Raw genomic sequence first — 16,429 nt, 5'->3', positions numbered from 1 at the left:
TAAGAAATATATATAAATAGAATAGAATATAGATATTAAGAATATAATATAAATATTACAGAAGAAATATATAAAAAGAAATTCAGTGGACAGATTGAAGGCTCAACATGGATTGATAATACCAATGGAAGCGGGGTGCTGTGGCACACACCTACAATCCCAGCACTCTGCAAGGCTGAGGCAGGAGAATAGCGAGTTCGAGTTCAGACTGGAAAATTTAGTGAATTAGTTAGACCCTGTCTCAAAAAAATAAAAAAGAACAAAAGGGGGGACGAGTGCTGGGGGAGGGTGTGGTTCAGTGCAAAGCCTCTGAGTTCAATTCCTAGTACTGAAAAAAAAAAAATACCAATTGCCTGTGCATGGATCAGATAGTGCAAAAAGCATACATTCCAAAGTGCGAAGTTTCCAGGGCAGGATTTCCATCTAACTAGGTATGGGACGACAAACTCTTCCGTCTCAGATTTCATTTAAAGACATAAAATGTGAACATAACACCATACCATCTACCTTGCAGAGCTGTTTACAGTAAGGGTTAAATATCTCGTTTGATTATGAAGATGACATTAACAGTGTGCTACCAACAAAACCTTTTCTCAGCTGGGTGTGGTGATACACTCCTATAATCCTAGCTGTTAGGAAACTGGGGCAGGAGGTTTCCAAGTTTGAGGCCAGCCTGGGCAATTTAGCAAGACCCTGACTTAAAACAAAAAGCCCTAGGGAAGTAGTTTAGTAATCCCTGGGTTTAATCTGAATACTGGGGGAAAAAAAATGCTTTTCTCAAGCTGTTCCTCTTTCCCTCCTTCCCTTCCTCCCTCTGTCCTTTTCCTAACCTCCCTTATGCCTTCTCTTTCACTCAGTACAATCTGTGAAACACCCAACTTACTATCACTAAAGCCAAACAAGTTTTAAACTATAAATTGATAGGTGCAAACATCTCTTATTAAATTTTGACTAAAAATATTAAATGCTGCATTTCTGTATTACATAATAGCAGTAATATTTGAAAATTTGTTTAGCCAGGCATGGTGGTGCACACCTGTCCCCCAGCACTCTGTAGGCTGAGGCAAGAGAATTGTGGTGAGTTCGGATCACCCTGGGTTACATATGTGAGTTCAAGGACAGCCTGTACTACACAGTGACAGCCTGTATCAAAACACACACACACACACACACACACAAACACTCTAAAATAATGTATTGGTTACAAGTATGTCTAAATGCTGTTCTGTTTTGAGACAGAGTCTTGCATGTAGCCTAAGCCTGAAATCATGATCCTCCTTCCACAGCCTCTGTGATGCTGGGATTACAGATGTGTAGCACAATGCCCAGCACACACAGTTAAGTTCTTAATACTTCATAAATTTTATTCATTTTATGCCATCTTGCATCATATATAAAAATTCACCACAGTATAACTTCACTTCTTAAGTTTTACTAGCATTTTATCAAGTAAAAATACTAAATTTTAAAACTAGTTTGACATGATACAAAAAATTCTGTGCAGTAAATTGGCTGCCACTGATACAACTTTTGTCTTTCTGCTTAACTTTTTCCTATGACTTCCATAAAAGTACTTGTTGAAAAGAAATACAGCAAAGTATTCTAGAACAGTGCACTAACCATAGAGTCTTTCCAGATGTGCGGGTTGCTTTTTGTATTCTTCCTGGAGGTGATCTGCCTCTTCCAGAATACTACGATATTCTGGTATCAAAAAGTTCGTATTTCCCTCATGAACCTGCAACTCCTTTTGAAAATCAGTGAAACAGAAACACCTTAATGTTCATAATTCAGTACAATGTAACATGAAAGTATAATTTTAGAAATTCCATTACTTAAAATATGATCTTGAACCCATGACATAACTTACTTTTAAAGCATCAATCAACTGCACTTTCTTAGCTAGAAGCAACTGGTATTCCAGCTTTGGGTGGATGAGTTTTAATGTGTGCTTGACGGATACTTCACTTATCTCTGGAAGAAATTAGTCAGGCACAATTAGATAAATCACTGCCATCAGAAACATTATTACCATAAAAACAATAACTACAAAAAATAATAAAGAATGCTTAATTTTTCATACCGTATGATATGTTGAGGTTAATTTTCCTTTTTGTAGCTTCTTTAGAAAGCACATCTTTCAGGATGGATATTGTAGAAATGTTGTCAGATTTAAAAACTCCTTCTCCTTTTCTATAAAATTAATATATTTTTAAAAGACAAGCTGTAGAAGGAATTATACACATAAATATGTATTTTATGATAGTACTCAGTGTTTAGAACTTACTTGATTTTAAGTGTCTCTGTATATCATTAATATAAAGCATATTAAATGCATTATCTTTTACTACTGTATTAATTCAGCTTTTAATCATACTGATAAAACTAAAGATGGCAGATATATGCCTCATAATGATGTAATTTAAATAAGTACTTCATTTAAAACTTTTTTCTTCATTGTCGTTAGTATTTTCAACAGCATTTAGAATTGCTTACTTACATATACAGGTTTTGTTTTTCCTTGATGTAATCACACTAGTGACAACCTGATGAACACTTCATCCTTGAAAGAAATCTCGTATCAACCCTGAGGCCTTCTCCTCTCTCCTCCTTCTCATCCACATAATTTCAGTGGCACTAGTCTCAGTCTACTTCTAGGACTTTAGGAGGAAGCTTCACAGTACATTCCACACACGTGAACACAGTGGTTCAGGGCTTATGACAAAGATATTCAACCCTGGGACTGCTCCTGAAACTAGTATGAAAGAGAGAGGCTCTCTGCCTCCTGAAAGATAAAACCTAGATTTCAGGAGCTACGTTGCCACTACCATACCACTACATGGTAAAGCCAAGGAAAGACAAAAACAAAACAGAATGGGAAAGGGTGAAATCCTGATGACGTCAGTTAAGCCACTGATCAAGTTGTACCGGGGGCAAATTACTGGTAGACTTCGTAAGTTATCTAAGCAAGTAAATTCATTTTATTTGGCCTATGTTTGCTTTGTTTTTAAATGACCCAAAATCTCCTAACACATACCATTTTTCACATATTCCATGTTGCCTTTTCACTTGGTTTTCATGTGCACATACACACAAATCATTATACTGCTCAGCTGTAGGCAAATGTTAATTGTTTTTCTAAAAAGATAAATAATACTCCATTATATTGATCTCAATTATGTTTTAGAAATCATGACATTTTTACTAGTCTTTCATCCTAACAGAAGGTATCTAGTAAATGCACAATGTCAGGCACTGTGAAATAACTTACATGGTGCACCTTTAAATTGTCACAATTCAATGAATTCAGTGCTATTATTTAAAGAAACTAAAGCTCAGACAGTTAAGTAACCTAGGTCACATAGCCAATGAGTCACGGAGCCATGAGTCAAATCTAACTATGGCTGCTTTCAAAATATACATACATGTACTTTATTCAGGAACTTGAAAGACCTACTATATTGAACACCTACTGTACGCAAATTCATGCATACAGTTAGTACCGGGAAGCTATATACACAGATGGTTTTAAAAAACAGACTATGTCCATGAAAATACAGTGTAAAATAAAGACCAAATCATACATAAAAATTATTATATCCTCCAAGCAAATACCAATGAATACCAAGGACAGGTGAGAATAAAATGCTGAGGGAACTGTGGGTGTGGCTCAGTGGTAAAATGCTTGCCTTGCATACATGCAGCCTTGAGTTTGATCTTTAGAATCAAGGGGGAAAAAAGCTATAGGAACAGAGCAGAGAATCAAAGCAAGCTTCAGAAATGGCTGTTAGATTGGACCTTGAAGGATAGATATTTTTTTGGATGGTTAGTTTTATGTTATTTGTATTTTGCCACAATGAGCTATTTTTCAAGGTAATTTTAATCACCCCTGGGAAGGAGTTCACAGAGAGTTCCAAATTGCCAAGAGGTTGTGGTCTTACTCAGGGTCTCTGGACAGGGCGTGTGGGTGGAGGATAAATAGTTCTGATGGTCAAGAAAAGAATATAGAGTGGTAAAGGGAAAAGGTAGGCTATTATAAAAATATATAAAATGCCAGGGAGATGTTGAACTGTCTGCTGTGATTAACTTGTGAGGTTCATGTGGTGCGTCACAACGGGAATAGTTATATATATACACATTTTTTTTTTTTTTTTGGTTTTTTTCCGGTAATGGCAATTGAACTCACAACCTTGCACTTGCCAGGCAGGCGCTGTGCTGCTGAGCTAAATCCCCAGACCCCAGGGAACAGTTATAGATTTAGATGTGAAGGAACTTCTTAGAGCATACAGTAAACATCTCCACAGAACTAGAAGCTTGAGAGGAGTGCAAAGAACCTGACCACTCCACACTGTCACATGACGGCTTCACAAAGCCTGCAGCTCTAAGCCCTGAAGTTCTAAGCCATTCCGTATTTTGGCATAAAGAAATTCAACCAGAATTTTTATGGGAATCAGCATAAACATTCAAATCAATTTTGGAAGGACTATGTTATGGCTTGTATCTAGATGTCCCCAAAGCCTCATGATGTCATAGATGGGGTTTTTCAGGGGTGGCTGATTCTAGAGTGTATGATGCTGGGATAAAGTGTGTGATGCTGATATCCAGGGTGTATGGCACTAAACGAGTCATGGATTGGTTTGGCATAGCTCTGGAAGTTGATAATGGGAAGGCCACCCTGGTTGTCAGTACTACCTGCCTTAAGGAGGTATCCTTAAGGATGTATAGCCTGGATACAATTTAAGCGACAAAAAGTGGGCTGCTGTAATGGCTTGCTACTTGCTGCCTTCTGCCTGCCATGAACTGTTTCACCTCTGTGATTCCCCTCTGCCATGCCACATTGCCTTGGAGCCAGCCAACTACGGACTGAAACCTCCACAAACTGTGAACCAAATAAACCTTTCCTCCCTTCACTTTGAGTGTCGGGTATTTTGTCTCAGCAACAAGAAAAGCAATTAAGACAGACTGCCATCTCTGCTGTATCTTTGCATTGATGACTACAGGATATATTCTTCCATTTAATCAAGTTTTTCATAGCAATAAAATTTTATAGTTTTCTTCATTTAAATTCTGCATATTTCTGCCAGGCATGGTGGTGCACACCTGTAATCCATTACTGGAGGCTGAGGCAGGAGAATCATTGTGAATTCGAGGCCGGCCTGAGCTACACAGTGAAACCCTGTCACAAAAAAAAAGGACTGCATATTTCTAACTAAGAGTATTCCTACAGATTTTATGTGGACATTGGGTTATGCTATTGTCTTGCCAATGTTACTCCTCTATTTTTTAAAACCATTTTCTAACTGCTTATTGTTATTGCTGGGAATTTAGGGAAGGTATTGATTTTTGCATATTTACCTTTATTAACTACTTTTCTAAACTCATTAATTCTATTTGTTTTCCAGGAGGCTCTCTCCAACAGTGTAAGCTTTTAATCCTACTATCTAGAATTATTCCCACCTTAAAACAAATGAGAACTTTGATGCACCATTTCCATAAGGCAGCACATGTCATCAGTAATAAGTTTGATTCACCTGTAGGTACTTTCAAGTTGCGTATCCAGGAAGGTGTTCTGAAAGTAAAACGTTATACATTCTCCTGCTGGAGGTTTTTCAGGGACTTCAGGAAGGCAGAAAACCACCCAGGAGTGAACTTCAGCAAAACTGAACTGACCTGTGAGAGTCAGTGTATTCATGGGTCTGTAATGTAACAACAGAGGCATACATTTGTGGATGAGAATATTTAAAAGTATTATATGTGCACATTTACAAGCAGAGTTTTATAACAGCAAAACAAATCTTTTAGAAAACATTTCTGTTTTCAAAAACATTTATATTTTCTTGGATTAATCTCATACATCAAAAAATATTTTAATTTTATGAAAAAAACTGCTTATTTATACCTACCCTTGAACTAGACATTTAAATGTTTAGTTAAGTAATACACATTGCTCTTTTCCATTATAACATGCTTCACAAATAAATTTGAGTGTACTCAGTAAATTGTATTTTTCAACAGTTCATCTAGTATGTCACTAGATCAACTACAAAACATGTGTGACTCTTCCCAGAGAAGGCATCAGAAGGCCAGGCGTGGTGGCGCACGCCTGTAATCTCAGCACTTGGGAGGCTGAGGCAGGAGGATCGTTGCGAGTTCGAGACCAGCCTGGGCTAGAAAGTGAGTGCAAGGCCAGCCTGGACTGCATAGCAAGACCTTGTCTCAAAAAGACCAAAAAGAAAAAAAAAAAAAAAAAAGAGAAGGCATCAACATTATGTGAAGGCAGAGTTGGGCCTTCAGTAAGCCAGGCATGGATTTGAAACCCTGCTCTTACATACGGTAAGTTAGAGGAAACAGTACCTTCTGCCTTGCAGGATATAGAATAGTTTCTATCTTGCAAAAACATATAATAAAGGAATAAGGAAGAAAGGGGATAAAAAAATGAGTAAATGTAAAATAAATTAAGTCGATAATTATAGAATTGCAAAATACAAAGCACATGAAATGAAAAGTTCAGAAGAAACTTTTGAGATAATCAAGACCAGTCCTCTCATTTGTAAACAACAAGCCTAAATTCTGCAGAACTTAAATTATTCCTCAAACCACATAGGAATGTACTGTAATCTAACTCTCTGGTTCCCAGTTTGTTGTTCCTTCCAACACACCGTGCTGTCCCCAACTTTGACTTTTAGGCGGGAAGACTGCCCCTACCCACAAATCTATTCTCTTTAATGTCTTCCAGAAATCTTCCTTAGGAATTTTCTTCTTACATCTTAAATTACATATCTTTTAAATTACATAGTGCACTGGAAAGAACATGGGCTTTGACCTCAAATCATAGCTTTGGTTCTTTTATTAGAAAGTTACTTTTCTAAGCCTCATTTGTCATTTTACAAATGAGAGTCTTGCCCTGCCTGGCTGTAAGAATTTTAATGATAATACATGAAGACCTAACAGTGTGTGACCCAGAGGAAGTATTCCATTACTGTTCATGTCATTCCCTCCTCTTTCATTTGAGCCTATGTGCTCTTGCCCTGAAATACAATAAACAGGAAGATGCTTAAATTGGAATCAGAGCAGAAATGATAGGAACTATGACAATCAATTACTCTTCCAGGATTTCCTGAAGTGAAACAAAAAGAAAATGCAATATTTGAGGCTGACAAAATAAAGCCTTAGTCACACAGAGCTGTACAACCTAAAGACTAAATAGTATTTGCTCATAATAGATGTTTGAGAAAACTGCTAAAGATGTCAACATGGTACTACGAAAGGAAATCCGGAAAGTCTAACTTGACAACTTCTAAAATAAGATAATCTTATACTTATTAGAAATATTAAATCTCTAGATAAGCATTAAACCCACAAGTTGAAATAACTTTAATCTTTACATTCAGAAACAGCTACTAGAATTTATACTGCAAAAATAAAACACAAGATAGCTGCCCGTAATGGCACATGCCTGCAATCCTAGGCAGGCAGATCACCACAAGTTCAAGACCATTATAGGCTATGTAATGAGTTCAAGGACAATCTAAACTACATAATAAAACCCTGTCTCAAAAAACAAACAAACAAATTAAAAAGCACAGGTTTATCTGAATAGTGTAGTAACTTAAAAGTAAACCTCTTTCTCCTTTGTCCTACCTGTCAGGATCAATAAAATGAGTTCTCTGATGAAGGGAAAGGGGTTTGATGTGGTACTGGCGGACCTGACAGGTTTTGGGTTGAACTCTTGGAGTTACATATGCTTGAAGTGTACCGTACTGGCCTTCAATTGAACGAATCTGTGCAGTATAAAAAAAAAAGTAAGAACAATTTGGAGCATAAACATATTTTTTAAATGTTCAACACAAATTACTGAGTACTTATGTTTTCATCTCTTTTGTATTATTTTGAGAGATATAACGGCATTCTGTTAAACACTTTTTGCCACTTGAGTAAGAAAAAGTCAATACGATTTTGACAGTCAACAGTAAAGTTAACTGATTTTAAGTTATCCCCAGCACATATTCTCAGTTGATTTGTCTACATTTAACAACCCCTTGCTATTCTAAGATAAGATATATATTCTCACATACTACCCTACCACATCTACAAAGACAGATGCATATTTCACAAGAAAAATGTTTAAAATTTAGATATTTTTGTTGAACAGATTCAAGTGCGTTTTCAAAATAATCAAAACTCATCTAGAATACTTCATTTTCTCAGGAATGAGGATCATACTCACAGAGGTATTGTTATAAAAACCTATTGTCAGAAAGAAATATTTTCAATAATTTAATTTTTGACTTTCTGGGTGAACAGAGAAGCAATACCACACACTAATTATGCATATTTGGTCTGGAATACTCTTTCAGGCTGTTTTGAACACTGCTTGTTGGATATCCTGAGATTTTAAAATACTTAACAGAAGTGATTTATTAAACTGTGAAGAGGTAATTTAAGGGGAATGCCAATGACCCCCCTGCTCTCTCTCTCTGCTTCACCTCCTGGGGCAGACTGTAGTACCTCTGTATTCCAAAGCAAACCTTCTGATACCGTCACCTACAACTTCTGTGGCATGTGAGGAAGAATCATATTTTACCAAAGTGAGAAATATAAATGAAAGATTACAGCAAGATTTTTTTACATATAGGAAGAGAGAAAAGATAAAACTAAGGAATAAAAATTCAGAAAGAAAAACTAGATCTAATAAATCCACACTTTGGGGTTTATTTTTATATTATTATTATTATTACTATTACTTTGGATTCTGAGGTTTCACTATGTAGTTCAGGCTGGCCTTGAACACACTGTGGTTCTCCGGCCTCAGCCTCGCAAGGGCTGGGATTACAGATGTACACCACTATGCCCTGCCTGGAATTTATTTTTCAAGGGTAGGCTTACACTGGAAACAAAAATTTTTCTGCAAAAAAGAGCTTTAATAACCAATGTAACAATTTTATATAAAATTTATTGTTTTTAATGAATATAATAATTTATATTCATTATTTAAGAATTCAAACAGAAAAATTAGGACAAACATACAAGGTTCCTGAACTTGTGCTACTCAGAGATGATCATGATTACTATTTTGGTGATTATCTTTTTATATATCTATGTATATGTGCACTAAAATACCATATAATTTCACATGAATGTATTTCTATCACAGATAACTTTGGTTTTACTTTTTTAATTAATTAAGTTTATGGGTACATTTTAGGTATATATCATGGTCACATTTATCATAGGGAATCTGTACCTGCACATAATATAACTTGATTCTTTTTTTTCCCTTCCCCTCCCCTTCCTTTAACCCCTCTTCCCCTTTTTTCAAAAGCTTTGTTTCTTCTCCCCTTATTTCCACCCCAACTACTATTCTCTGCCTCCCAATCATCCTGCTCTTGCCTCTTCCATATAGTATGACTGCTGTATCCCACCGGGATGTTTTCTTCCAAATCTTTTGTTAGGGTTTACATCTAGATGCTCCCAAAACCTCACAGCTCATAGGCAGGGCACTACGGAGGTGATCGGCTCATGGGGTGAGATACTTTTCAGTGGATTAGTCCACTAAGTTTTTGGGTGTTTTTGTTTTTAGAGACAGGGTCTCACTATGTAGTCCAGGCTGGCCTCGAACACGCAGTGGCCCTCTTGCCTCAGCCTCTGGAGTGCTGGGAATGCAGGGGTGTGCCACCAGGCCCAGCCCTCTGATGAGCTTAGTTAAGGGTGATGTTGACAAGTGAAACCGGGTGGAAGGAGATGAGTCACTGGCCATGTGGCCTGGAAGGGTTTATCTTCCTCCTCTTTTGTTCTTTTGTTTTTTAAAACAGAACCTCACCCTGTAGTTTAGGCTGGCCTTGAACTTGCACAGCAATCCTCCTACCTCAGCCTCTCCAGTGCTGGAATTATGCTGGGCACTCTCTTCTCCATGATGGGCTTTTGATTCCCACCATGCCCCCACAAGGTACTTCTCTGCTACGCCCTTCTGCCATGCTGCCCTGCTGCCCTGCCTTGAACCACCTGTCTACGGACTGAAACCACTACAAACTATAGCCTAAACAAAACTCTTTTATGTCGTGGGTGTCCAGTATCAGCTCAGCAACAAAAAATGTAACTAAGACACCTTTCTTCATCTCAATACAGAGATTTTATCTTCATTTTGCATTTTTCAGGAATCCCTACATGCTAACAGGTACAGTATACTGTAGATCCAGCTCATGCTCTACAGTAGCTGTGTAATATTCCAAACCATGGCTGGGCATGGTGGCGCATGCCTATAATCCCAGCACTCACGAGGATGATGAGGCAGATGGACTGTGAGTTCAAGGGCAGCCTGCACTACAAAGCAAGACCCTGTCTCAAAATAAAAACAAAGAAAGGAAAGAAAAAAATCCATGGTATGGAGTTATTTATTCAGCCATTCAGTCTTTGTGAGTATTCCCTTTGGCTCCACTTTACTGCCTCTGAAAGCAATGCTGCAATTAACTATATACACATCTCCATGTATATTTCTGACTTTCTTGCTATTAAATAGACACTCCTAAATGGCTGCTGCTACCTGTAAACTGCTGTAATGATTTGTATTTCCATCAGCTATGATTGAGAGTGGCCTTTTACTCATCTCTGTCACGTAGTAATGTTGTTCCTTAGTATTTTTTGAGTTAGATAAGCAGAAATTGCTTTTTGTTGTCTTAATTTGTATTTTCCTGAGAATAAAGTAGAACTTTTTGTATGACAGCTATTTTGACACCCATTATCATTTGTGTCTAGATGTCTCCCAAAGCCTCATGCAGTCAAGGAGGCAGGTTTTTAGAGTTTGTGACTCACTCATGGTCCAATGTTGGGATTATGGATGTGAGTGCTACACCCGCCCTGGGGCAGGCAGCCTGCATACAATATAAGGAAGGGAAAGAGGCTTGCTCTCTGGCTCATCCCTTTCTGCTCTTGCTGCTTTTGCTATTTTCTGCCACCATGAACAGTTGCCCTTTGCCATGTGCTGCTCTGCCTTGGAGCCAGCCGAGTGTGGACTGAAATCTCCACAAACTGTGAGCTAAATAAACCTTTTCTTCCTTAACTCTGGGCATCAGGTATTTTGTCTCAGCAACAAAAGAAAAGTAGCCAAGACATCCCCCTTTTATGAACTGCCCATTTCCAAATACTGTACTTTTTTTTTTTGAGACAGGCTCTCACTATATATTCCATGCAGGCCTTGAACTCAAAATGGAGCCCAAGCTGGCCTCAAACTCAAAGTGATCTTCCTGCTTCTGCCTCAGAGTGCTAGGATTATAGGCATTTACTACCCCATTTGAATTAATATCTGCATACCTTGCCAATTTTCCTTCTTCACTAGTCTTCTTTATAGATAGGTTATAGGCTATCTTTATATTTTATTTGTATTTTCTTCTTTTTTTAACAACCAGGCACTTAATTCACTTAATTTATTATATGTGACATAAGACTCCATTAGAGTTGGGGGGCCATGCAAGAGGCTCTGGGTTGGGCCCCCCCCACCCCATGAATCTATTTACTTTTCTTTCAGATGAATACCAGTTGTACCAATGGCAATTTTTAAACTAAAATAGCAATTTAATAGAAAATTTCCTTAGATATGCATTGAGTTCCCATCAATGTGTGCTGGCCTCTATTTCTAGATGCAAATCTCTTGCACAGCATATTCATTTAAACTTGGAAACACTCTCCCAAGCTTTTCTGTTTGTGTTTCTTTGATGGGGGTATTCACTGTGTTGCCTAGGTTGGTACTGCATTTGAATCTGTAAGCTCAAGTGATGCTCCTGAATCAGCCTTCAGAGCAGCCAATAGATGTGCGGCCACATCCAGATTCTCCATTATTCTATCTAGTGGCTTTACTGTACATTTTATCATATGGCAAGGCAAGTTCCATCTCACTTCTTTTCCATAATTTTGCTGACTCTTTTCAGGCATTTATTTCTCTTCTGAACTTTTCAATATATTGTTACTTTTTCAAAACGTTTAGGTATGCTTTCAAATTTACCAGCATAACCTCAGAGACATATAATGTTAAATGATTAAGTCACTCATAACATATGCTTAAGCATATTCATTTATAATTCTTCTCAGTTTTCAAATTTCCTTTCACAATGTATGAAATGATCACAGATCAAATAAGTTGCTTAAGGAAAAATGTATTTAGCTGGAACTTCCTTAACCAGGTATGAAGAAAAATATTGCAGCAGCTTCTCTCTGGGAAAAACACACTTTGAATTTCAAAACACCAGCAACACAGGTAAAAAGGTACAGACCATGTTTTTATTTTATTTTTTGGTACTGGGACTTGATCTCAGGACCTGGCGCTTGCCAGGCAGGTGCTGTGCCACTAAGCTATATCCCCACTCCAAGATCATAGTTTTTAAATCAGAGTTGTATCAAAACCGAAATTTTTAAAATTTTTTAAATATCACACTACAAAACTAAAATAGATTTTCTGTGCTCAAGGGTTAATTTTAAGATTACATTATTAAATTGCTAAGGAGCCAAGGATATAGCTCAACAGCACAAGCGTCTGCCTGGTAAGCCCACAGTTGCGAGTCTGACTCCCAGTACCAAAAGAGTAAATAAATTGCTAAAGAAAACTTTACTGAGTAACCACTTCGAAGACATCAATATGTAATACAACAACTACTGTTAATTTCCTATCACCTTGTCTGAAATTCAGTATTGCTTGCATTGTTCTTGTGTTATTTTGTAAATATGTATGTGTGTTTGTTAGTATGTTTTTGTTTTTTTATTTTTAAAATACAAAAAAGAAAACTTTAAAGTTTTCTCTCAGATAAATGGTTAATAAATGAAATCACTGGAAATAATCAGCAAAATCTAGAAAGTAGGAAAATAGAGGGGAAAGGCCTACATAAACTCAATAACTAAGTTTTATTTAGATCATGATCAGAACAGTCTATAGACACAAAAATCCAAATTTGAACATTAAATGATAATACTAAAGAACTACTGCTATTTTTAGGTTTGATAATAGTTACTTTTTAAAAGCGTACTTATCTTTTAGACATACATACTGAAATATTTACAAATAAAATCATAAATATTTTGCCTTTGCTGGGGTGCTCTGCAGTGTGAGTGGTAGTGCAAATAGGGTTGCGGATTACATGAGCTGATCACTGCTGTAGTCAATGATAAATACATGAGGATTCTTTCCACAAATATTTTTAAAGTTACAACAAAATTAGAAAGAAATTCCAGTTAGTGGACAATTTAAAAATCCATAGTTTTAGAAAAGTTAACTAACTGCTAATAGAACAGATAGTGGTTTGAGCTAAATGAAATGAAATTTTAAAAGTCAATATTCAAAAATTCTTCATTTCAGAGAAGTTCAATGCAAAGAAATGCCATTGCACCTTGCAAGGCATATCGAGGGCAGTGAGGGGAGGAGGTGCAAGCACTCACACAAAGGTATTTCCAACACAACTGTTACCTTGAGTTCCAGCCTTGTGGTATTTGCCTGGCACCGGTAAGTGGCAAGAAGAAAGTTGTCATTCGACTGGGAAGAATCCAAAATGGAGGAAAAGTATGAATCCATGTTTTTCACAATAAAAACATGATCGATAATAAAAACATTTACCATTTCTTTGAATACCCATCGTTTGTGCTAAATGCTCTCCAAACATTCTCATTTACCCCTGTAAGTAACCCCACACACTAAGTTTTACAAAGTAAGTCAGATGAAGAAAATGAGGCTATGAGGAGTTAGGTAAACTTCTCCAGAGCTAGTGATAAAACTGGAAATGAAATTCGTATCTTTAGGACTGTAGAGCTCACGGCTCTATCTTGGGTCTCTACAATATCTGTAAATAATAAGAGCTCTTCTAAAAATCTGTTAATGCAATGCCACGTTTACACTACAAAGGTATGCATTCCAACGTTTGATGCCAGATATCTTCGATTTTGACAAATACTTGTAAAGGAAAGAGAAATAGCGAATCTCTGACTCCCAGCAAGTAGTATGGTGCCTAGCATGGTGCCGAGGCACTCAATACATGAATGTTTGCTGTGTTGACCTGGAAAGGTTCCTTCAAATACTATAGCTACTTGAAACTGAATAGTAAACTACTAAGAACAGAAAAAAAAATATCTAGGGATACAAAGTCAAAATCAAGCAATATAAAATATTTTATATGTAATTTTCATGTATTGTTGTTCCTGTATTTTTAATAAATAATCAAAAGACATAAAAAGGATGTTGGTATCAAAAAGAAAACTCAAAACTTTTAATTTCAAATTATTTAAACTTAGTAAACAGAGAGGATAGATTGAAAAAATATTCTTTGTAATTAAAAAAAAGTAATTAAAGCAGAACTTATATATAAAACATATATGTACTTATATATAAAATATTTATAAATAAGATGATATACCAGCACCTGGGAGGCTGAGGCAGGAGGATCATTGCAAGTTTGAGACCAGCCTGGGCTACACAATGAGCTCAAGGCCAGCCTGAACTGCATAGTGAGACCCTGTTTCAAAAAGATCAAAAAAAGAAAAGAAAAAAATAAATAAGATGCTGCAGATTTAAAGAGATAAATGTCTGTGAGTAGAATTTGAAGCAGGACAGAGTGAAAAGCCAACACTGAAAATCAGCGATGGGAGCACAGAGATACTGTATTTGTCTTTCTACCTGGTGTGTATTTGAAATCTCCATAATGTGTTCTGCTTTAATTACTTTTTTTTTTTTTTTTTTTTTTTTTTTGTCTTTTTAAGACAGGATTTCACTATGCAGTTCAGGCTGGGCTTGAGCTCACTTTGTAGCCCAGGCTGGTTCTGAACTCGCAATGATCCTCCTGCTTCAGCCTCCCAAGTGCTGGGATTACAGGCATGTGCCACCATACCCGGCATATTCTGCTTTAAGAAGCCATTGTCCCAGAAAATGATTTTAAATATTGTAAAGAATTCTGCAGTGATGTAAACAGATTAATCTTTCACAGTAGGAAATGAAATCTTTGATTCTAAGGAATCAAAAATTGGTTTTTGCTGTTTTTTAAAGATCATAAAATTGCAGTCTTTATGTTTCACTCTCACACAAGGATGGCAAGCTATATATTGATAATAATATAAACAACTATAATTTTTTTCTCTTAACAGAAAGAAAATGCTTATCATAAGATTAGCAAGTTTTCGTCATCCATTCTTTTACTCCTACCATTTCAAAAACATTTATAACTAACTACCACCTCCAGTCACCATCTCCCCTCCTGCTTTTTCCAGTGTAGCTAATGCACGCTTTATCTTTTCCTTTACTTCTCTGCAGAAGAAATTCGCGCTAGTTCTAAGAAGGAAGTGGTGCAGGATGAGAATGTCCAAAGGTACTGACATGATCTCATATGTACTTGGCACTAAGGTCTTAATAAATGCCTGCTTAGTGAAGGTTCAGTAAGCATTAAATAATTCAGAAAAGAGTGGGGCGGACCAGCAAGACCAGGGGAAGGAACAGATTATGTTCATATGCAGGATATGTAAAACTACACCTCTTTTGAGAATTTAGAGGGGTACTGGGGATCGAATCCAGGGACTTCACACTGAGCTACATCCCTAGCCCTTTATTTTTTATGTTGAGACAGGGTCTTGCTAAACTGCTAAACTGTCCAAGCTAGGCTTGAATTTGCTATCCTCCTGCCTCAGCCTGCCAGAGTGCTGGGATTCCAAGAATGCACTACTACTCCTGGTTTCAAGAAACCTTAAAAACTTCAGTTTGGCTGAAATGATGAGCATGAGAAGAGAGGTAGCAGCTGATCAGACATCAGCTGGGGAAGTAAGAGCTGAATCATGAAAAAGTTTCTATACCTCAGTGAGGACTCTAGACTTCCATCCAGCAAGAAACAGGACTAATGTAAAAGGTTCGAGAAAGGGAATGACTCAGAGATGTTTGAATCTGAAAAGACTTCTGCAGCAGCACACAGCAGCTAGGAGGTGAGAGGCAACCGGAGGCAGAGAAACCGAAGGAGTAAGCGATTGAGAACGACAGGATGAAGCCTGGGCTTAGTCACTCAAGTGGGAGCAGAGCTGAGGGGAGGTTGGGGAGCTACAGAGGCAGAACTGACAGGGCCCAAAGAATCTAAGACAACACCCCAGTTTCTGAATTATCTGAGGACAGGGAAAGAGGACAAAAACAGATTTTGAGGGAAAGATTATGGAAGGAAGGGCTGAAGAAGAAACATCAAACCCTCATAGCAATAAAAGCTGTTAATGAAAACGGCCTGAGAAATGAAAACGTGAATTTTTTTAATACTTTTTACTCACCTCAGAATCGCAGCTGCTAAAGCTAACAACAGCAGAATTCTTATCCATATCAAGTAAATCGATTGGAACGTCGCTCTACAGTATTAAAAAAAAAAGACTGAGATGGAAAACCCAGAAATGTGCACAAAATACATGTGTTTTCCCTAAGGGTTCTTAGTTCTAGCTA

General features: G+C 37.1%; 1 protein-coding gene across 4 annotated transcripts in view; it reads right to left on the bottom strand.

Annotated features, from left to right (window-relative positions):
* The window catches only part of Bbs7 (Bardet-Biedl syndrome 7), a 42,489-nt gene that overhangs the window by 2,520 nt on the left and 23,540 nt on the right, over positions 1-16,429 (bottom strand). For all 4 annotated transcript variants that reach the window (XM_005386781.1, XM_005386780.2, XM_013515310.1 and 1 more), the window contains 7 exons: positions 16,264-16,338; positions 13,445-13,510; positions 7,639-7,778; positions 5,529-5,693; positions 2,081-2,190; positions 1,868-1,971; positions 1,621-1,744 (listed from right to left, as the gene is read on the bottom strand). In XM_005386781.1, the coding sequence (XP_005386838.1) occupies positions 1,621-1,744; positions 1,868-1,971; positions 2,081-2,190; positions 5,529-5,693; positions 7,639-7,778; positions 13,445-13,510; positions 16,264-16,338 (784 nt within the window). The remainder of the gene's footprint in view (positions 1-1,620; positions 1,745-1,867; positions 1,972-2,080; positions 2,191-5,528; positions 5,694-7,638; positions 7,779-13,444; positions 13,511-16,263; positions 16,339-16,429) is intronic.

This window comes from Chinchilla lanigera, unplaced genomic scaffold, assembly GCF_000276665.1.
Source record: "Chinchilla lanigera isolate Chin_1 unplaced genomic scaffold, ChiLan1.0 scaffold00027, whole genome shotgun sequence".
Lineage (NCBI taxonomy): Eukaryota > Metazoa > Chordata > Mammalia > Rodentia > Chinchillidae > Chinchilla > Chinchilla lanigera.
Note: the sequence above shows the minus strand (reverse complement) of the source record. Positions and strands in the feature narration are given on the sequence as shown.